This window comes from Cryptomeria japonica, chromosome 5 (assembly GCF_030272615.1).
Source record: "Cryptomeria japonica chromosome 5, Sugi_1.0, whole genome shotgun sequence".
In the NCBI taxonomy this organism is placed as follows: Eukaryota; Viridiplantae; Streptophyta; class Pinopsida; order Cupressales; family Cupressaceae; genus Cryptomeria; species Cryptomeria japonica.
Genome location: NC_081409.1, coordinates 373,009,730 through 373,033,430, shown reverse-complemented (window position 1 = coordinate 373,033,430; position 23,701 = coordinate 373,009,730). Strand labels below are relative to the sequence as shown.

The window sequence follows — 23,701 nt, the reverse complement described above, 5'->3', positions numbered from 1 at the left end:
AACCTTGTATTAATCTTGCAAGGATGTATTGTAAGATGTTTTGGTTACCTATTTCTCATGGAGTGGACCGCTTTGAGTATTTTTGGTCTGGGTGGCTTATTTTGTATAATATTGCTTATTCTGTTTTGGTTGACCCCAAATTAAGTTTTCAATGATTTATCTCATATTTAAGAAGTGTGGATGCATGAGTTGAGTGTGACATGGTAGTGTAGAATGTGGCATGAAGTGGAGTATGTGCGAATTGATGAGAAGTGTATGCAAATGATATGCAAGCAGATTTGAGATTGCAGAAGTGAGAAAGATGGAGCTTTGAAGGTGATATATTCAGTAAGACAGTGTGTTGTGACAGTAGAGGTTATCAGAGATGTTGATCGCTTGACCTAGTTGTTCAAGGACAATTTCATTTTCAGGGAAATCCTTCTTAGTTTCAAATCAGCTATTTCCTTTGTTGCCGATTGACAATGAGTCCTTCGGCAACAGTGTGTATCTTGCTCTGAAGCAGTGAGCCTCGATTATGCAATTCCTTGTATCTTGCCCTAAGGCAGTGTGCCTTAGTCTTGCAAGTCTTTCAGGTACTGTTGCTCCTTGGCAATGAGCCTAAAACTTTGTAATCATTCTTATGCATATTGTGAGTTAGATTCTCACTGTGGTTTTTCTCTGTTTGAGTTTTCCACATTCATATGGTGTTCATGTGTTGACGGTTGATGCTCATGTGTTGATGATTAATGTGTTGTTGCTAACTTAGTTGATGTTGTTTATTATTAATCTTTTTTGAAGTTCCGGACTGATTCACCCCACCTCTCAGTCCCGTTGTGTGTTCAACAACAAGAGATCCCAATAACTAGTGAGGGTTTAGGAGTGGAAACCTAAATGGGGTTGAGGGGCCACACCTCTCATGGGAGTTTAGGGGCAATGCCCTTAGCAAGGTTGATGTGCAACACTCCTTATGGCGGTTAGGGGAGACACCCCCAATGGGATCAAGGGGCAAATCCCCTCATGAGGGTCTATGGACAACACCCTCGACGAAGTTGAGGGGCAACGCCACTCGGGTTCAAAGCTACACACCTAGCACATTCCTTGTTGCAATATAGGGCAAGATGGGCAACACTTCTTATGGTAGTTGGGAAAGACACCCCCAATGGGGTTGAGGGGCAAATCCCCTCACGAGGGTCTATGGGCAACACCCTCGATGAGGTTGAGGGACAATGCCACTCGTGGGGTTTAGAGCAACACTCCTAGCACATTCCTTTTTGCAATATAGGGCAAGATCAATGGGCAAAGCCCCCACCCCAAGCCCAAATTAAGGTCTTTGAAACCACATAAAACTTCATGTTGCACACCATTTTCACAATTTATCAATTATGCAAGAAATTAGGTATTTGACACATTTTGTGAAAAATATTTACTCTCCAAGTGTTGTGTAAGGAGTTCATGCATTTATAGGGCAAAATCCTAACTTTTTTACAATTTTTTATGCTTTTTCACATTTTTTCCATGCTTTGCATTTTTAATGCATCTAGAATTTTTTTTTGCCAAACTAGCCATTTGTTGAGTTTCTATTGAGTACTCACCAAAAACTCGACGAGACTAACTAGCAAGTTAACCCACAAGAAACTTGACAACATTAAAATCGCTAAGTACTTACCAAGTTGACCAACTATGTCTCATATAACCAACATGGATGTAAGCCTCTCTAAGAGTCTAAATGTGATGTCCCCTTCTAGCTAGAGACATCACTCTAGCTTGTGATTAGCCTATCAAAGATCCTCGTAGGCTAGTAGGATTGGATAGAGGGTCACCTTGGCGTGGAGATCTTCCGGGGACAGAGCAGAGTACACTTCTGGGTTGCCAGAGTTTGTTTATGATGAGTTTTGCTTTGAGTTTGGCTTGGCCAGGCTATTTTTAGCAGTTGGAGATGGACCCTTGCTATTTTTAGCAGACATCACGGTCATATGGGTGGTCAACTAGTGAGCTCCAGTTTCAGACGGCATAGCTAAATTCAAAATATTTGTGGAGTTAGACAAGTTTGAATGACTTAGCATTTATTATTAAGTGATTTAATAATAAAGTTATAAAGTGACTTTATATTATAATCACTTAACTTGAGGGTCAACTCATCATTAGACGGGGCCATGTTTTTAATTAAATTATCAGAGCCAGACTATTGAAATATTAAAATTAAATGCCCATTTAATGATTAAAATCATTTTGACACCCAAAGTGAAATTAAATGAAATTACAAGCAAAATTGTAATTAAGAGGATTAGGGTACGACTTGCAAAAAAGGATATATAGCGCCGAGTTTGGAAAGAAGAGGATGGCTATTTTATTTTGACATTGTGAAATTGAAAGGGTTTTGCTCTGGAGACTAGGGTTTTCAGCCACCATTGGAGGACGTAGTTGCTTCAATGTTCACCATCTGAGCTGATGAAATATTCAGTGATATTTGGTTTCAGGAAGACTTCATTCAGAGGTCTTATTTGCATCTAATTGCGCAAGATTGAAGAATAAATTCACGAGAAATTATTGCAGATTTATTGAAGATTTTTTTGGTGATTAACAAGTACGGTACGGATTGCTACAGTGACGCATGAACAGTACCGCGTGAATAGTGCCGCCGTACGGATTGCTACAGTACCGCGTGAACAATAATTTTTTCAAAAAAATTAAAATTTGCAGTTTGCAGATTTTTTTTCAACTACTGGGACAGCAAAAATCAGGTTTTTATCTTACATTGTAATAAATTTGTTTCCCAGGCATATTGGCCATAAAACAGAACAAACATTCCCTTGATAGTCTCGCAAATTAATTCCAGCAGTAATATTATTGTTTCAGTATTATTTTAAGCATAGGAGTTTATTTCAGTATTGTATCATTGCTCATTATTACCAAAAAAACACAAAAAAATCTATAAACATTCAAAAAACAAAACAAATTCAAATCTACTGCATTCAAAGAAACAGTCAGCAGAGGAGAGCCAAGTTGGGTTCTTACACTAAACAAGGAAGATCAAACTCAAATCCATTCCTCAATTCAAATCTAAATCCACAAAGACCAAACAAACCAAACATGTGGCTAGGAATCAAATGTCATTATTTTATTTTGCCCGGCAAGAAAAAATCATACTACAAACTCCACGTGCCACAAAATGCCAAGGAAATACAAGTCGACTCCCTTCCAAGATTATGTGCTAAGCCTTTTTTGTCTCTTACTGATTTGTCTTTAAGTGCTAACCAGAAAACAAGCCCAGGTCCAACCAAGCCTCAAGGGTTCGATTAGAAAACTTGTCTTATAATGAACAATTCGACCCCTTTTGGAATACTCAAAGACTCTTTCAAAGAGCTCTTAAATACTTATTCCTTTCTCTTTAACAACAACCAGCAATGGAAATATTTTGCACACACACACTGCTCAAAATGACTTCACAAAACTGAAACGGAAAACCTAGCAAACTTGAACAATTTACCAAACTCTTCAACTTTAAAAACCTACAAACTCCTTTTCACACAAGTTGATACTCTATTTGAATCTGACAACATCAACTAGGGTAGATCTCTAACCACTAGAGCCGATCTTCTTTAAAGGGTTTTCATCCTCCAAAAGACTAAGATGAACTGTGTCAACCTCCAAACCCCAAGGGTTTTCTTCAAAGAGAAAAATTATAAACTTCCACATACCAAATGAACTCCTCAAATGCCTTTTTATACTTTTTTTTCCATCTACTAGAAACTCTCATTTTTAAAACACATTATTAATTTAAACTCCCTTTTAACTCTGAAAATGGCCTTTTCATTAAAATAATAAAAAAATTGACACTTAAAATCCTTCTATTATGCATCCACGTTATAAAACTTCTTGGCCCAATTCCAACAAGCCATTATACTAAGGTGCTTGTAAAATATTTTAATATTATTTAAACATCCTTAGTAAAATTAATTAAAATATGCCATTAGTGCACCAAATTTGCGAAAAATTGTTGAAACACATTGGAATCAAAATTTGGTTGCACTAGAGTGATCTTGATGAAAAATAATTTAATAATGACAAACGAAGCCAACAAGGTGACTTACTATAAATAGATGGCCTCTCCAAGATTATTGGAGAGCACACTAGAAGTCGTAAATCACTTCTGAAAGATGCATATTACTCCTCTAGACCACCTAAGCTCTCTGGCAAGACAAACACCCATCGAGAAAGTCAAAGTCAACTGTAGTGCAAGGGACCCCTAAAATGGGGACATTACATATTTCAACCCTTCACAAATTTACAAATAGGAAACTTTATACAAGCTACTAATATAAGACATGTAGCATTTGACACCATGGACTTTGAATGGGATACTCAATAGCAAGATTCTTGGAGATCATACCAAAAGTCGGAAATCACTTTTGAAAGATGCATATGAGTCCTCTAGACCACCTAAACTCATTGGCAATACAAAAACCCACCGAGAAAGTCAAAGTCAATTGTAGTGCAAGGGACCCCTAAAATGGGGACATTACACATTTCAACCCGAGTCTCGGATTCGTGGATTTTGGCTTCCATGCCCAAACTGGGTCCAAATGGGTTGAGTTCGCACCTAGGTACACACAGGTGTGCCCTAGGGGCCCCGAGTTCTCTATGGGTCCATACATACGTACCCACGGCAAACATGGGGCCCATGGGTCGCCCCTAGGCCACACCCAAGCGAACTCAATTGCCAGTAGTCACTTAAAAAGTGACTTAAAAAATAAAAAAGTTTTTTTTCAATAAAACCCTAATCCACCCCCTATAACATCATTTCAACCTAAAATATGCTCATTAGCTCATTTCGTTCTCTTTTTTTCATTGTGGCATTTTGAAGGGTAGGTGATTATTTTCGAAGGAAATCGTTTGTGGAGTGCTTGAGGAAGGAGAGCTTGCACAAAGGAGATTCAATCATCTAAGGTAAGCATTTAACCCTATTCTTTGGTCTTTTAATGAATTTTTTAAAGTCTTTTTTATTAAATCTTTTTAGATAAAGAGAAACAAGTTCTACTATTTCTTATAATGTTTTTTCATACTTACATTAGCTTTTACATTGTGTAATCTTGCATTTATTTTTATTTTTTTCTAATTTAAAAATGTGTAACTTCTTATAATAGAAAAAAGGTGGCAACAAGTTCGAGTTCAATGAGTGGGATTACACTCAAAACCAAAAATTCAAAGTTGATAGAGGATCTCCTTTATGGAATTATACTACAATGTTTCAACAACTTCCAGGATGTGGGGGATATGAATGGTTTTCTCTCCAATTTCAATAGGTTGCAAGTTCTTCTGCTACTAAATGGAATTGGAGTACATACTCCTTTATCCACTCAGTCAAGCGTAACTGATTGGCTTCAAAAAGAGTAGAAGACTTCGTTTATACCAGAGTTCCCAAACTCGCCGCGAGTCAGGCGAGTTCGCCGAGTTGGCGAGTCGAGCCAAGCTCGGCGAGTTTTGCTGACTCGGGACTCGGACTCGGCGAGTTTTGCCATAACTCGCCTGACTACTTCGTTTATATCAGAGTTCCCAAACTCGCCGCGAGTCAGGCGAGTTCGCCGAGTTGGCGAGTCGAGCCAAGCTCGGCGAGTTTTGCTGACTCGGGACTCGGACTCGGCGAGTTTTGACCATAACTCGACTGACTCGCGAGTCAGGCGAGTTATGGCAAAACTCGCCAAGTCCAAGCTCCAAGACTCGGCCACGACAAGTCAATGTTTTGACTTGTTTGACAAGTTAGTCTCTCCGCCAGGATTCATATATGGAATATAACATTTAAGTATAAGTGACATTTCCTTATGTCTTTTCTCTTTCTTATAATTTAAGTTATATTCCATATATATTGTCAGGATGTTTGAGAATGGTTTCGGACCTCCATGAGTTACAATGCAAAATCTAGTTTTTGGAGGATCCTTCAAATTTCCAGACTTAGTCAAATTTCAGGCCATTTCAGGATCAGGATGACATTCCAGACTTTTAAGGCAAGTTCACTCTGACCTTGATGTAAGGGATGCGACCTAGGAGGACACTATACATTCAACCAAGGTTTGATTTAGCAACTTGAAGCGTGACCAAATAGTACACAAAAACCCTAGGAATGATCTAAATAACACCTAATCACTCAACTGACCTAACCTCCTTCACTCCACCTTGAGGAGATCCACCCGATTTGATGACCTTTGAGAAACTCAATCCCTTCAATGCAAAGGCTAAGACACTAAAACAACCAACAACAAAACTAAAAGAGCTAACCCTGGAAAGCAAAAAGTGGGGGTCTTCATTTGCAATGGGGCGATGTGTGAGTACCTCACAACAAGGATGTTTCTTAAAATTTTGAAAAAAGGGGGTGAGTTGGGGACATTTCCTACCTGTCCCCACATCCCAAAAAATCCCCCCGTGGGGCACAAGGTTATTTTTGGCAAGGGACATGTCTCTGAGGAGCATATTTTCAAACCCTTCTGGCCTCACAATTCCCCCTTCCATCCAACATATATATAGCCTAAAAACTAAGAGGTCCAAGAAAGACCAAGGTCAACTATAGTCCCAAGGTAAAACCTAAGTTCAACAAGCACGCTATTTAATGCTACCATACACATGCAATCCTTACAATTTCCAAGTGAAGATGTTCTTGATGTCTCATGTTGGTGCTCCCAAAATTTCAATTTGGCCAAAGAAAATACTAAACAGAAGCCCCAAACAAGTAGATACTCTACCAACATGCCTTTCATGGCATTACAAGCCAGCACACATTATAATTGAGCTTTATTCAATAATGGGTGCATGAAACAAGTTTTAAATTGTTAAAAATCTCTTAATTTCAAGGTTTTTTTTATTTTGCCGAGTCATTGCCGAGTCGTTGCCGAGTCATTGCCGAGTCACGAGTTGAGTCGACCTTGCCGAGTCCGAGCTGAGTCCGAGTCTGGGAACTTTGGTTTATATTCATTCCAATTTGTGTCTTCTAACACATAGGGAACAACAATACAAGGATTGGTCAATGAACCATTGGGATGTAACCCCTGAGTGTACCAACTTGGATGCAACTATTGATGATCTAGCTAGAGTCACTATGGATGATGATTAATGAGATACCTACACCTAATGCACCTAGTGGGAGTGGCACTACTTTCAGTTCACACAATATTGAATTTGAACTTGAAGCAAATGATGACGACTTGATCTAGATCCTTTTGATGATTGATGAAGATAGAAGACAATTATTATTTTTGATTGTCAATTTTTAATTGTAATGATTTTCATTTGAATCGTGAACTTGGACATATATGATGCATTGATATTTATTATATGGCATGTGACATAATATGACAACATTGAAATTTTGAACTATCAATCGGCATTTGGCATGATCAGTGATGTAGCATACTATTAAATGTATTTAGATTTATGATTTTCTATATTTCTTTAAATTTTTGCATATAATATATACATACATATATATATACATATGCATATACACATATGTATATACATATGTGTATACAGATGAACCCAACCCACGAACCGGGTTCTCGTACTCAAACCCAAACCAATAACTTAGATTTTAACCCTTCACAAATTTACAAACAGAAGACTTTATACAAGCTACTAATATAAGACATGTAGCATTTGACACCATGGACTTTAAATGGGATACTCAGTTGCAAGATTCTTGGAGAGCACACCAAAAGTCTGAAATCACTTCTAAAAGATGCATATGAGTCCTCCAAACCACCTAAGCTCACTAGCAAGACAAACACCCACCGAGAAAGTCAAAGTCAATTGCAGTGCAAGGGACCCCTAAATGGGGACATTACACATTTCAACCCTTTGAAAATTTACAAATAGAAGACCCTATACAAGCTACTAATATAAGACATGTAGCAATTGACACCATGGACTTTAAATGGGATACTCAATTGCAAGACAGGCAAAAGGATTCTAAGTTCATGCAATGTCCCCTGTTCAGGGGCTGCCTGTTTCCCAATAATTAACATACATCATTATGCCTTAAATTAGATTATTGATACTAAGGAACAATTGATATTCATAATACAAGTGATAATTACCAACTTATGTCTTATGACACATAAGGAACAACATTACAAGGATGCGTGCAAGGGACCCCTAAAATGGGGACATTACACATTTCAACCCTTCACAAATTTACAAATAGAAAACTCTATACAAGCTAAAAATATAAGACATGTAGCATTTGACACCATGGACTTCAAATGGTATATTCAATTGCAAGGCAGGAAAAATGATTCGAAGTTCATGTAATGCCCCCTGTTAGGGGGCTAGTTTCCTAGTAATTAACATACATCATTATGCCTTAATTAGATTATTAATACTAAGGAACGATTAATATTCATAATACAAATGATAATTACCGTATTTTAGGCCCCAATCCTAACTCCTTTCCTAATCATCAACCCTAATAAAGGATGGGAAATTACTTGTTAGGGTACTAGGAAACCATCTCCACAAATAGGCCCAAGGGTTTTAGGAACAGCCATCCATACCACCTCTTGGAATCATCCCTAAGGGTTTCAGTAACACCTATCCATACCACCACATCCTGGAATCCCTAAGGGTTTCTTGATCACCCATCCATACCACCTCTTGGGGCTCACCTATTTTGGGATGGAATTACTGCCACCTTTCCCTAACAAAACCAACCTACCCTCATGAGGGGCAATATAGAATGACTAAGAATTAGATCATTAATATGCTTATCTTTCTGGTATTATGATAAGTAAATTAATGAAATTAAATATAATTGTTATATAGATCTGATTACACTATTACTAACACATATAAATTTATTAAATGTATATATACGAACAAATGAAACATGTTGTATTATAGGCCATGAATATGCCCTTATTCCTAATCAAATTCAAATATAATGACTGTAAGTAAGTATTTAATTCATAACTAAGACGCAGCATACCAATCAGTTGTAATATCAATGATTGCCAGTAATTAATAATCTATTTCTTCAATGCCCCCCTCTTCTTAAATGCGGAACCATTTTATATAGCATTGAAGTGGATACGTAGAGTCATCCTTGCTTGCAAAGGAGGTCATGCTTCATAAGGTGGTGTCTCTTTCTTACCGGTTACTGTCCCTTCAAGTCTTCCTTTAAACTGTTTATTATTATTAATCTAATTATAACCCTTTTATAACCATCCCACTTTACTCATGACTATTCCACGGTCATTGTCAATATGGTGTTCACTTCTTTTTCTTAATAATAATTGTTTCGTTATTAATACCCTAAATGCAGCCTCCTGACTTCATTGACTAAGTCAATGTTTAATAAATTAATGTTTGTTGCTGCCTAATAAATCACTCATCCTGTGCTCTTTCATTTGTCTGTTACAATCTTAACTAATCATAATTGCTATTGTAATCATATTAGATCGCTGTCTTCATGGGATCGTTTCTTATAGTGCTCACTGATATAATTACATGAGGTTGTTCGTTTTGTTGAATTCGTTCCTTAATCATGTATATGCATCTCATCTTATCACTGAGTATATATCGATCTAGATATAGGTGCTGGATCAAGCGCTTAATATTCGATGGAGCAGAATCACCCTTCTTTTTGCCGCTTGTCTTGTCTTATATAGGTTATAGACAATTGTTAAGTCTTAAAATTAAGACAATTTTCTAGATCTATTTATTTATTCCTGATATGAGAATGAATAGTGCTATGGTATTCATCATGACCTGATCGGAGTCATGACAGGTCAGGCAGTGAACTCATTTATAACAAGGAAGACAATGGACACTCAACCAATGAATGACAAATGTCTTCTTGACTTATATTCCAAGTATGGAGCTCTTTGAACTGCAACTCATTCAATGCCAATATGATCCTGGGAATCGTGGGCAAAAACATCGAACACTCCACCCATGCTTGCTAATGATTGTGGTGACTGAAATTCTAGGAAATCGTCCAAATTGATAATCCTACAGTACTATAACTATCTTGCTGATGCGTGCATGCATAGGGAAATGATTTGAAATGATCAACACCATGCATGCATTTAACCTTTGGTTCCTTTAACCAGCAACTACCACCATGCCTGCAAAGTCACCTCTGGAGTTATTATTCACGACAATAAATGCAGTCAAAACACAGTCAAGGGGTTTAACCCAGGATTTCTCAGAGAAATGGCATGACAAATTTAAACTCCCAAATAAAACAACCATTGAGATCACCCACAAGGAAAACAAAAGCATAGGATACACGCAAAAAAATATAGATGTGGACTTTTCCACCCTCAGACGTATCAATGGGTCAGCAGTCATCTCCATGTGCAAAATCAAGCTCAAATCTTCCCTCTTCTTGACTTTTGTACCTTTAGCCTTTAGGCTTTTAGCCATTCATCTCTGATGATCCTCCTAATGGGATTTTGTTGGCCCTTGTCACCAAAACACTTTCTCTTCACTCTTCTCCATATGGAACTAGCGTGAGCTGTTTGTTTGCTACTCTCTATGTTTGAACGTATTCCTCCTCCAGTTTGATCCTCCTTGCCTCCATAATGCTGTTTTCTGTGCCTCCCTTCCCCATTCTGCTCCTCTTTTACTTGTTCTCTCTGTTGCTCTTCTTACTAGGTGTTACGTTAAATATCACATATGGAAGATATTTTAATATACATGACTAACAGAATAAAATTTAAACACGATATAACATAAATGCTCAAAAATATGCTTGTGTTATTGTTGACAGCAAAATTCTCTGGCGTACCGTACAAACATTCTACACTTATGAGGTTATAGATGCTATTCTAAAATAATATAGTGAATTTTTTTTTATGATGTCATAATAGCCTGGATAAAGAAAGCGTGTTTTGTACATGCATAGACCATTTTTTCACCAATGCAAGTATCCTTTCACATAAAAGTTTGTTGAGTAGAAAGCTTGTAATATGTAACATTATTATTCAGTTAATGAGTTTCTCACTGTCAAGATGATATGGCTTAACATGTTAAGATGTTTGTATTCTTGAAGAGAATACATCCATATAATTTCGGAAGATACATTTTCTCTCCTTAGTATAAACCACATGATTTATTAATCTAAAATGGTTTCATAAAATTATTAGCCTCATATCAGATAATATATATTTGATGGTTCATTTCAGAGCGATGGTATTCCATCAAAAGATCAATGCTAAATTACTTTAAAAGATATAGGATGAGGTAAAATCATCATACAATGAAAAGGCCAAAACCAAAAAAAATACTTTCTATATTGAGTTTGAGAAGACTAAACTGGAATATCAATGCCGCGACCAGCCACATCTGTTGCGACAAGAACATTGAAGCGTTTATTACGAAAACCTTCCAAGCTTATCTGTTAGTCACAAGAATTAATAAATTAGGAAAGAACAAATAAAATCCATTCTCAATTATAGGCAAGCTTTTAAAGAATTGTTACCTCACGTTGTTCCTGTGTCTTCCCTCCATGAAGTGTGGTCACTCTATAACCTGATTTATCCAATTGCCTTGATAAAGAATCTGCAGTTTTCTTTGTGTTGACAAATACGATCGCTGTTTTATCTCCCAAGTCATTTAACAACCTCTGAAGTCTGTATTGCATTAAAATAATCAAATCTAAACGTTTTAGAAGATCAATTTCACTGTGCCAGAGCCCAAAATAAGCAAAACAAAAATAATATGCCGATTCAGAGTGAAACTCAAAAAGTTGGAAAGATCTATTGGGTTTCATTTATATTAAGGTTAATGGAAAATACTACCTCCCCATCTTCTCAGTTTCCTTCAACATTATCACATGTTGAGCTATCAGTTCAGTTGCTTTGCCGGCAGTACCTATGGTGACCTGTTCACATAGCAAATGGAAATGATACTTAAATATAATATAAAAAACCATCGCTCCAGAAAAAGACAATTTCTGTAGTGAATGTCCAATTAACCAATATATAAGCATAATAGTTTCATAGCAATGCTGTCAATCTAATAAATAGAGTAATGTGTGTATCAAAAAATATTATTTTTCTTATTTCAATCTCTAAATTTCATTGATCATTGTCATGTCATATAGCAGTTTTAAAAAAAAAATAACTGCAAGTGATTTTTCTAGGACCTTTAATGAGATAACTTACCACAACGGGATTTCGGAGATATTTCCGAGCTAAGCGTTCAACAGCAGATGGCATTGTTGCACTGAACATGTATGTTGTCCTATATATCCTCTTCTCATCCAGCACCTAAATTTCATAGCAACAATAAATCTTTAAGAAAGGCTATTGCTTTTATAAAGAACAAATGAACAAAAATATGCCATGCAAATGCAGTGATGTATAAATTTGGAAGTAAAAAGGAATTACAGAAGATAAAAAAGGGCATCACAAGAAGTCGGAATAATAATGATTTCCACCAAGAAAATATCTATCTTACACCTAATTTTGGAAATCAGGGTATGTGTTGAAGTAATAGCTCGAAGAAAAAAAGATGAAATTTCAAGGGACACCAAAGGAGACACGAGGCTTAAAACATGCAAAAAAAAATCTTATTATTAGACAATGATTTGAAACAAAAGAAATGGAGGATATGGCACCCCATTAACTTTTTTGAAAACAAACAAACAAATAAAATTTGTTTCTATTTTTCCTTTATGTAGTGATGGGAAACATATTTGCATCAAAACCATTTCCCCCCTCCCCTCTCCTTCCTCTCCCCACTTTGACAACAAAATATCTAACCACCCCCCCCCCCCCCGCAACCTTTGGAATACATTCTCATGCTACACTGGAAAACAAATGATGGAAAACTTAAAAACTGGACTATATTACATAACCTTAAGGTTTATTGCAGCCAAAATCTAAGGACAAAAGAGCCCTCACTTACAAAGGGTTGATGGTAGAGATTTCTAAGGCTTGTCAATCGGTTCATTGTGTGGGAAGAATGAGGAATATAATGACTACATTCTCCTTGATTGCTCCTTTTCTTGCCAGGTGTGTGTCTGTTTCCAAGTAGAACTTTCTGGCTCTTACCCAGCTCTAATAGGCTTAAGTTGAATGTGTGGTCTATTAAAAAAAAGGAGGGTGGTGGTGGCAGGAAGTTCAACCCAAGAGTTCTGATGGAGGATTACCCTAACAATAATCATACAGAATATCTGATTGAAGAGGACTAATGTGATTTACAAAGAGAAAAGTCTCTCCTACCATAGTTTGGAAGGAAGAATCTCTGCACTATCAGAATTAGTGAGCACTAGGCCCAAACAAGACAAGAAGTTTGAACTAGAAAATAAAATCATATGCCTTCAATGTCAACTGATCTCTCGGCCTATGATCATGTTTTCCTGCAACCATGGGATACAGCAGAAGCGATAAGATAAGCCTAAAATTTCATGGACTCATCCATTAGGATATATGAATCTCAACTTTGATGGCACGCGCAAAGGATATCTTAGCCTAGTAAGTGGTGGGGAGCTGTAGATGAAAAACATCAACCAACTACACTTTTCTTGATTGATGTAATATGTGACACAACTGACCAACCTGCAGCCCTACCAATGCTAAAAGGTATTCAAGTCATTGTCATCAAAACATGGGCAGAATCTCTTGTTGACGGTAACTCTTAAAATATGATTAACATAGTAAACTCGGTGCATCTCTTTATAGAGATTGAAGATGACTTTTGATGAAGAACAGGGATTGACTGGTCTAATAGACCATGTAATCTTCAACCATATCAAGTGAAAAGGATATAAAATCATGCATATATCTTAATTGAGGTTAACAACATGAAATTTTCATGGTCCCTGATACCAATATACTTAGATTTTTGGCTTACATTGTGTGACATTTTTTATCATCAACGTTTCAAATCATACTCCATGATCCATCCTCAAGATGAGATATAGCTAGAGAAGAGAATGTTAGTCATTTTACCAGTATGTTAGACCATGCAAACTTCACTGATATAAACTGAAAAGGAAATACAATGGTGGACATGGCTGCCCACCAAGGTGTCAACATTTCATCATCTAAGGGTGCTTTGGATAAATTCAAGGTAACTTTCCAAATTGCTTTCAAATATCCATGGTCAAAGACACATATTTAACTCAACTAGCTCTCAATCCCTAAGCCTCAATCTCATATAACAAATTTATACCCCTAACCTAGCTCTCCCTTCCCATACTATGCCATTATTTCCCCATAATCTAATTAACAATTCCCATGTCCTTATAACAGTTTCTTTGTTCCTTGATTTGTCAACATTATTTAGCACTTTTTGATAATTTACATATAAGATGAGGTAAAATCATCGCCTAAATCGTTGCTTCTCTCTTAATCATGCCTTCATGGCATATCATTCAAACTATTTTTAAGGGATCGAGCATGCTAAAATAATAGGCGGAAAGACTTATGTGCTAAGTTACTTGTCTTGGTGTGAGTTTGGGTTCAAGTATGAGGGCTCTTTCAAAAAATTTGGGGGTTCACTACCTTTTGGGTTCATCCATTAAAAAACATATAAATATAAGAAATATGTACAAACTTGCAGCAGTAATTAAGTTTAGAATACCACATAGCATCATATATTGTGTATTAAACAAAACCTACCATAAGAATTAAAAATATTACAATGTCAATTAGTTAAATGTCATAGTATATATAAAAATTTAAAACTAATAATGTCAAGTGTCAAGAATCAGCCATAATTGATCAAGCATCATCATATGGGTCTTCAAGAATATCATCATCACCATACATATTAGAGAATGTAGATACTACTATATTAGAAGAACCACATATAGTGTCACTCGCACTGGCATTAGCACTCTCATGCTCACTAGCTAGCTCGTCTACAACATCAAAGGGCAGCAAGGTGGGAAGTGGAAGCATCCAAGTCAATATGCTTTTGCTAAATATTCCACTTCCTTGTGTCCCCTTTCTTGTAGCCACTTTGTTTGTGTGAAAGAAGACACAAACTTGAATGCACATACACTAAGTTTGTAGAACACAGGTTTACTAGTGAGTGAGGGGGGTGGATCAGTAGTAAATAAAACTTCAATCCTTGTCAAGTTAATTCTTAAACAACTTAAACTTTTATAAGCTTCAATCTGAAAATTGAAAGGAATGAAAAGAGATGCACAATAAAGACAATGCACAAGATTTACGTGGAAACCCAGGATGGGAAAACCATGGTGAGAATGCTGCTAGGATCTACTGACCTAATCCAGCCTCACGATTGAAACTTCAATTACAATGTTCCAGGGCACCAACCCTAAGGAGTCACCAAACCCCTTTTCTAAGAGCACCAACTCACAGTTCAAAACCTTTGAACACCAACTCAATAATCTTAGAGCACCAACTCTAGGAACTGCACAGTTACAAAATATGTTTAATCACCACTTCAAGGATCAAATATACTTTGACAGCCTGAAACATCAATTCATCTTTGAATGGATAGAAGAGAAATGCACTGAAAAACTGAGAGACCAATCTGGATATCAAATGCCTCTGTATATTTGCAAGGATGATGTACTGAAAACAAAATAAACCAAACTGGAAATCAATGTCTCTGAGAAAGACCTGCAAACGATACTCCTCAAAATACTGTTAACTGTCGCAGGCAACAATCTGAAAATTAAATCTGCAATGCTGTCACTGTTATAATGTTGCAGATAAGCATACAATCTTCTGTAGAAAATACTGTTATGAAAATACCAATCACAAAACAAAGGTCTGCAAAATTGTTACATTTATACCTGAATGTCTGAAACAAAGCATAATTAATAATAACCTATTTGAACTTTCTTTCTCACATGCATTGCTTTTGTCAACAGCCCTTCATTCGTATTGTAGTGATCTTCAATACAAGCAATAAGCGAATACTGTTCTACTCATCGTGTTCAAGAAACTTAGAACCACATACTCACAATCAACCACCCTTCATTTAATAATCTCTATATATATTGCTCTCCTTGCAATCAATAAGGGACTACTAACTCTCTCAACTTCCTTATTGGTTAGGAAGTTTTAATTGTCTGAAGTGTAGTTACCACCGATGGCTTTGGTAGTTATAACTTATAACTTATAACCAATTCCCTCTTTATACATTTTAAACTTCTTTACTTTGCTGAGGAATACAATAATTAAACACCGATAATAATATGAGAAAATTCATATGGTTTAACTGCGGACAGTTAACAGTTATTGGTTCCAAATAACACTTGAACCAATTTGTACCAAATGTTATTCTTATTATAAGAAATACAACTTGACAGCAAGAGACACAATAGCGATGATATACTCAAAATAATCATTGATCTGAAGTTGAATATTATCTGTTTGTATGTGCTATGACAGTCACCAATCAAGCAAAGCAATTCATGATTGATCAAATCTGGTAACCATATTATATGAAGGTATCATTATATACTGTTGCTTACATGTATATGAAAACAGAATGGTATCAATCTAAGCCCCGTGGCATATTTCTGTTTATGTACCCTTACTGACATCATATTTTTCTATCTATGTTCATCACAGTAGACCTGCAGACTGAAGCCAAATTTGCAAACACATTACTGAAAGCCCATCATACTGCAATTGTAATGTCCCCTAGCTGATCTATTTCAATATATTAAAATTGATTGTTATTCTTAAATTAGTTAGTAAGAAGTGCTTATTTATTTTCCTCATTAGATGATTAATTTCATTCTTCATAATCTCTTAATATAAATATCAGACCCTGCTACTACTTCAGTTTTAAGGGAGAAGGGTTTATATATGTTACCAGACCGCTTAGAGACCAAATACAATAGGTTCCCTCAAAGTTTACAGATCCAAACCCTTACCTATCTTGGGTCTATACCCTCAAGACTTATGGGTCGCTGATCCCCACCCTATCTTGGGACTTAACCTATTGCTTGGATTTAGACTGCCCCTCTTTGGAACATCTCATTCCCATCTTCTTAAATATGACAGCAATAACTTGATTCAAACTATAAGAATACTAACTTCTCATGTATTATGAATATATATGAAATTAACTATGACTGTCATACATATTGCAGTCTATATTGATATTACTACTCTGCATAACAACATTATCAGGCTTCATATATTAAGCATACATATTCAACACACCCCCATGCATACCACCAAGCACAAAGATGCTATTGTCTGTAACTTAATAACAGTTCTGATCTGATCCAATCCATGGTGATGTTGTTGGATGCTTTGATTCCTTTCCTTTATATCTCTGAATGTGAGGGAAAGGTCACACCTCTTCATCATCCATGCCCTCTGGCAAGAGACACACCCTTTCACCATTAGCACCTTTTGAAGGAGTGCAACTCTTCATTATTTCTGCCCTTTGAAAGGGACATAACCTTTCATAATGAGGTCTGCACTTATTTAATTCAGATGTGCACTTCTCATTTCCAAATCGTCCCCCCTTCAAATGAGTTCTCTTCTCTCTTTTATATCTCACATTTGAGGGAGTCACAACTTATCATTTCATGCCTTTTGACCATTCAATAACTTAATTAAATTTAAATAATTATGTTTCATTATATTCTTTTATTTTTTAGTTTAATTTTTTTTTTTATTCGTTTGTATTTTAATTTTATTATTATTATTATTATTGTTAAATTATATTTCAAAATAGGGGCATTACAGCAATTGACATCAATGACAAATATGCCAACAAAGTCCATTGCCTTTTTGAGTGTAGTCAATTGCATCTCAAATGCAAATGGAATAGCAACCAATTAAGACAAAATTAGAGAGTCAACAAGAAAAAAATTTAAAATATAAATTATAAGATATATATGAAACTTAAAAGATAAAGAATTGTTTTATAAAACTTACTCATAGTAAACTTTTGATCAAAGAACATTGTATGTGTGTGAATGATTGGCCATGGAAGTACCACCAACTATTAGCACCGATCTTATACTTCTCACGAAGAGCATCAACTAAAGTTGTTGGAGCGTACAAAATCCATGAAATCAATCCTAACTACATCCTGCATGTCAAGATCAATGAAGAGTCTACCAAGTGCTGCCTTGTATCCATGGCTGACTTCAACATCTTTGTAAGGAGCAATCCTTGTCAACATAGAAAGGAGCCTAGCACTATGATATTGGGGACTCAATGCAATTGCACGAAGATGTAGCGGGGTGGTCATTTTGTTCCGTATTTCTTCAATAATATTGTGTAGTTGTTTGAAGAAAGTTTCTTTAGGATCTTGCTCTTTTGCATTTATGATTGTTTTCATCTTCTAAATCATGGAGTTGATGCCATCATCTATCTCTCCCAAACAAGGTTTATTCATGTCTATATAGTGGATCATACTCAATATAGACTCGATGAAACTAAGCAAATATTCAACACAACACCACCAAATCTCATCTAGAATCATCTGCTTAATATTTGTTGCCTTTCTAGTACTAGATTGTCTCCATATGGACAAATTTGGACTAACGATCATGTTAGAAAGTGCCTTGTGAACCTTCATAAGTTGTCTCAAAACAATTGTGTTAGGGAAAAACATATCTCAACAACCTATTTAAAAATTAAAACTTAAACTAAAATGGAGCATATTTATAAAAATAAATGTTATTGCTACACTTACCTTCAATAGATCCAATTTTGAGAATGTTTTGAATATGCCTTGTTACGTATGGTGGTTGGTGATGAACATCTGGATCTCTTTGGCCTCGGCATACACTTGTTTGATCCAATCAATATTGGCACCAATTTTTTTAGCATAGGTTTGAGGGAGTGGACAACACAAAGTGCCCAAAATATGTGTTAATAATGCTCCTTAAATAATAAACCAACTGCTCTACAATTTTTGGCATTGTCTATTATGATTTGAACAATGTTTCACACACTACTTCCTCAATGGGATTTATGTGAATGTTAGCAATAAATGCACCATCTTTCACCTCCCCTTTACAATCCACTACTCTCAAAAACATTGTCTCTTAAGGAACATTGCAATAACATTGATCAATGGTCTATAATTGCATCCTTCCATCCATCAAAGATGATGGACACCCCTATTTTGGCACACAAATCCCTTGTGGGCTCCAATGACGACTCTATGAACTTCACCTCTTTTTCCAATAAGGTGTTGCACACTTTCTCAAACTTCGGCCCTTGTACCCTTTTGGAGCCTCATTAATTGGTTTCACCATGTGTTCCCAATATGATGAGTGAACAATTTGAAAGCCAATCCACTTACATAGAGACATCTCCCTATATGTTGATCAGCAATCTCTCAAGACTCGTTCTCAAATGTAATTTCCAATGATCCTTTTGATCTCTTATGTGTAGAGGCTACAACTTATTCTTCAAGTGTGGTGAAAATGAGTGACCCTCTACAAGTTGAAGATTAGAAGGAAGATTACATGGCAGTAGAGGGGGCCTTATGCCTCCTTGTGACGTTTTCACAAATCGCCCCATTGCAAATGGGGACCCCCACTTTTTTATGCTTTCTAGGTTAGTTGTCTTAGCTTAGCCGTCAATTGTTGTGTCTTTTAGCTATTAGCCTTTCATTTGGAAGAGGTGTAGTATCTTAGTGGATCAAGATTTGATCAAGTCAAGTCTCTCTCTTTGAGATGAAGAAAGGTTGGTGAGTTTTCAAGGCTTAGGAAATGAATGATTCACATCTGTGCTCGCTCTAATGGAAATGAAATGTTGAAATTTGGCTAAGGCAAGTTACTTTTGGAAAATAAGCATTGTAGGTTTGCATTTTGGAGGACGATCATTGACCCCCTAAAAGTGCAACATAAGTATCCAGCCTTGATCATTGACCCCCCAAATGTGCGCTTTAAGGATTGGAGTACTCCATTTGACACCCCAAATGTGCAACCTAAGGGTTGAGTGATTGCCATTGACACCTTCAATCAGTGAACTAAGGTTTTTGCATTGAATTGTTTGATATGAGATCATGATTGTACTAGCTGCATTGCTATGAAGGAGATTGCAAGATCAATTGATGACAAGTTAGGAAGGAAATTACCACTTCCTTTGCCAAGCCAACGCATTGATACCACTTCCCCTTTCACTTCCACTTCTCCCAGCACTACTAGTGGGTGCTCAAGCCTGATCACTCTCATTTCCATTCCCTACCATTGCTCTCTCTCCATCCCCTTTTCCATTTCCATTTCCTTCCATCTTTTCTTCACTTCCTTCTCCTTCCATCATTCCCCCCTTCCTTTCCACTTCACCTTCCATTCCTATCTCTTTCACTACCTTTCTCCACCTTCACCTATCATCACCACCTCACTTACATCTTCTATCCCTTCCTTCCTTTCACCTTTCTATCCTCTCACTTCACCTTCTCCCATTCTCCATCCATCCTACATTTCTACTTCCCCTCACTTCCTTCCATTTCACCCCATATCCTTTACCTTCCATCCATCCTTCTTCTTCCTAACTTTCTTCCATCCCTTATACCTCCCAACTACCATTGCCTACCCCCTTAATTCCTCCCTTTGCCACGGCATCCCCTTATCCCTTATGCCTACCTATTACCCGACACCACCTTCCTCACTTCCCCCAAACTTCCTTTTCCTAACTCCTACCCCCACCCCAGCACTTAGCCTACCCTTGTAGCTCTTATCCTACCTTCGCATCCCTTCCATCCTACCCCCGTGGCTTCTCCTTACCACTCCTTTCTTCCCATGGCACCCTTCCACCTCATTGCCTTTGACTCCCCTTCCACTACCGCCACATGCTTGGGCCCCACAAACCTTTAGAACAGACAGCGAATATGTATAAGGTGTTAACAATGCCTACATCAGCACTTCCTTTAACAAAAACAAAGCAAATCGGGCCTTGCGACTTCCTTTGACCATTCCAAAAGGCATGAACTAAGCATTGATAATTTCCTTCACCTATCCAAAAGCGCGTCTTAAGCCTTGTCACTACCACTGCCTAGCCAAGTCAGCTCTTCCTTTGCCCCCCTAAAAGAGCGACATAAGGAATTGTGTCATTTCCTTTGACATGCCAAAAGTGTGCCTTAGGGATTTTGATATTTCCTTTGCTATGCCAAATCAGCGACTTAACAAATCAGTTATTTCCTTTGCCTATGAAAAATTGACTTAAAAATAGAATTTAATAATAAATAATAGTAATATTAAAATAGAAAAGAATAAAAATAAAATTTAAATTAAAAAATAAAATAACATAATTAAAATTTGATTAATTTAATGAATGGTCAAAAGACATGGAAGGAAAAGTTGCGACTCCCTCAAACATGGGATATAAAAGGGTGAAGAGAACCTCATTTTGAGAAGGGGATAATTTTGGAATCAGAAGTGCAAACCTGATTTAAATAAGAAGTGCAGATCTGATTGTGAAAGGTTGTGTCCCTTTCAAAGGATAGAAGTAATGAAGAGTTGCACACTTTCAAAGGGTGCTAATGGTGAAAGGGTGTGTCTCTTGCCAAAGGGCATCCGTAATTAAGAGGTGTGACCTCGCCCTCACATTGAGAGATATAAAGGAAAGGAGTCAAAAGCAGATCAGATCAGATCAGAACTATTATTGAGTTACAAGAATTGGCAGCCTCCTAATAGGGGACATTATAGTGGTATCAAAGCAATGATCCTGCCATCCTGCAGGGTAAAGAATCTAAAGATGAATCAATGAATCATTATAGTCAAGGAAAAAGAATCTAACAATATGTGTATTCACATGTATGCTCCGTGTTTGCAGATATCTATGTGTATGCTTCGTCTTTTCAAGTGTATGCTATGTGTCTTCATGCATTCAAGTGTATACTTCATGTATGCTCCATATTTGATCTAGAGTATAAGGAAAGAAAGAGATGTGAATTTTGTCCATCTTATGGGAAAGGGTGTGAGGTGTAATGGAGGAGGTGCCAAGGGGCTCATAAGAGGTCATAAGGACCTTGAGTCAAGGAATCTAATTACATCCTCTATCCCACACTCACAAGAAGTTGTTTGTATGCAGTATAAGAAAGTGCAAGAGGGAGAACGGTGATGAGGTCATCCTCTAGGTAGGCCACCTCATGGTAGTTGACCGATGGTCCCACAAGGCCAAGGGGGTGTAAGACGGAGTCCACTGCTCTTGGACTTAGAGGGGAAGGACATTTAGGACACACTATTGCATCTTTCCAAATTCTATCATAATTGATTATTAATAAGGGGATAAGGATGGAAGTCATGAAGGGGAACAATGATAGGATACCTCACTAGGTAGCCCACCTCATGGTAGTTTGATCGATGGTCCCATGAGGCCAAGAGAGCTCTGGCTTTCACTCCGCTCTTGGGCCTAGGGTAGAGGGTCTCTTGGCCACCTCATCATTCCTCTTACTCCCATTTTTTTAATGATTGAGCTCCTATAAGGAATTGGACCAAACTCTGGTTAAGTTAATTTATGCTTAATTATCTTTCTTTAGAGATTTATATTATTGGTTCCAATGGTTTCCTAATCTATTGCAGGATCTCAAACACGTACGCATCTTGTTCCATTTGTAGTTTTACATAAAATGGGATTTAGGGCAAGAACTAGAGTTTTTACAAAAAAAAGTAGCAGCATGTTTATTCTACGAGTGTTTGGAAAGCCATTTCATATTGGGAATCATTTTGAACATTCCATGATCATTGCTTGAGGGCAAGCAATCTTGAGTGGGGCGGACTGTAATGTCCCCACATTGGAATAGAATTTAATAATAAATAATAATAATATTAAAATACAAAAGAATAAAAATAAAATTTTAATTTTAATTATATTATTTAAAATTATAAAATAATATAATTAAAATTTAATTAATTTAATGAATGGTCAAAAGACATGGAAGGAAAAGTTGTGACTCCCTCAAACATGGGATATAAAACGGAGAAGAGAATCTCATTTTGAGAAGGGGATAATTTTGGAATCAGAAGTGCAAATCTGATTTAAATAAGAAGTGCAGATCTGATTGTGAAAGGTTGCGTCCCTTTCAAAGGGTAGAAGTAATGAAGAGTTGCACACTTTCAAAGGGTGCTAATGGTGAAAGGGTGTGTCTCTTGCCAAAGGGCATCCATAATGAAGAGGTGTGACCTCTCCCTCACATTGAGAGATATAAAGGAAAGGAATCAAAAGCATCCAGTGACAGGATCAACGATCAGATCAGATCAGATCAGAACTATTATTAAGTTACAGGAATTGACAGACTCCTAGTAGGGGACATTACATGCACCTTAAGGATTTTGATATTTCTTTTGCTATGCCAAATCAGCGACTTAACAAATGAGTGATTTCCTTTGCCTATGAAAAAGTGTGACTTAAGAGTTTGACGCCTTCCTTTGCTACGTGAAATGTGCACCTGAAGATTTTCATCATTTCCTTTGCCCCTTCGAATGTGCACATTAAGGAAAAGGGCATTTCCTTTGATGGGTCAGATGTGCTCCTTAAGGTTTTAACTACTTCCTTTGCCACCCCAAAGATGAGACTTAGGGAAATGCGATCTCATATGAGGCAAGCAAGGGGCATTTAACATCAGTGCCAGCTAAGATGAGAAAGCCAATTCAAGTAAAGACATCTCATTTGAAACACAACCGTTGGCATTTATAAAATGTTTCAACACAGGTCAGCTTAATTAACAAGAAACGCATCCTTTAGATCATTACATATAAAGGATGGTTGATCATTACATTTGATCAACCATCAATATCAAACAATTTGTTTTGATAAACAAC

At 36.8% G+C, this 23,701-nt stretch overlaps 1 protein-coding gene across 6 annotated transcripts in view; it reads right to left on the bottom strand.

The window, feature by feature from the left end:
* Positions 1–23,701, bottom strand: part of LOC131034934 (DEAD-box ATP-dependent RNA helicase 21) — a 223,990-nt gene that overhangs the window by 19,861 nt on the left and 180,428 nt on the right. For 5 of the 6 annotated variants that reach the window (XM_059221467.1, XM_059221468.1, XM_059221469.1 and 2 more), the window contains 4 exons: positions 12,135–12,239; positions 11,769–11,851; positions 11,450–11,600; positions 11,285–11,365 (listed from right to left, as the gene is read on the bottom strand). In XM_059221467.1, the coding sequence (XP_059077450.1) occupies positions 11,285–11,365; positions 11,450–11,600; positions 11,769–11,851; positions 12,135–12,239 (420 nt within the window). Of the gene's footprint in view, positions 1–11,284; positions 11,366–11,449; positions 11,601–11,768; positions 11,852–12,134; positions 12,240–15,208; positions 15,358–23,701 lie in introns of those variants that run through there. The other variant, XR_009372623.1, reaches the window with a different exon arrangement.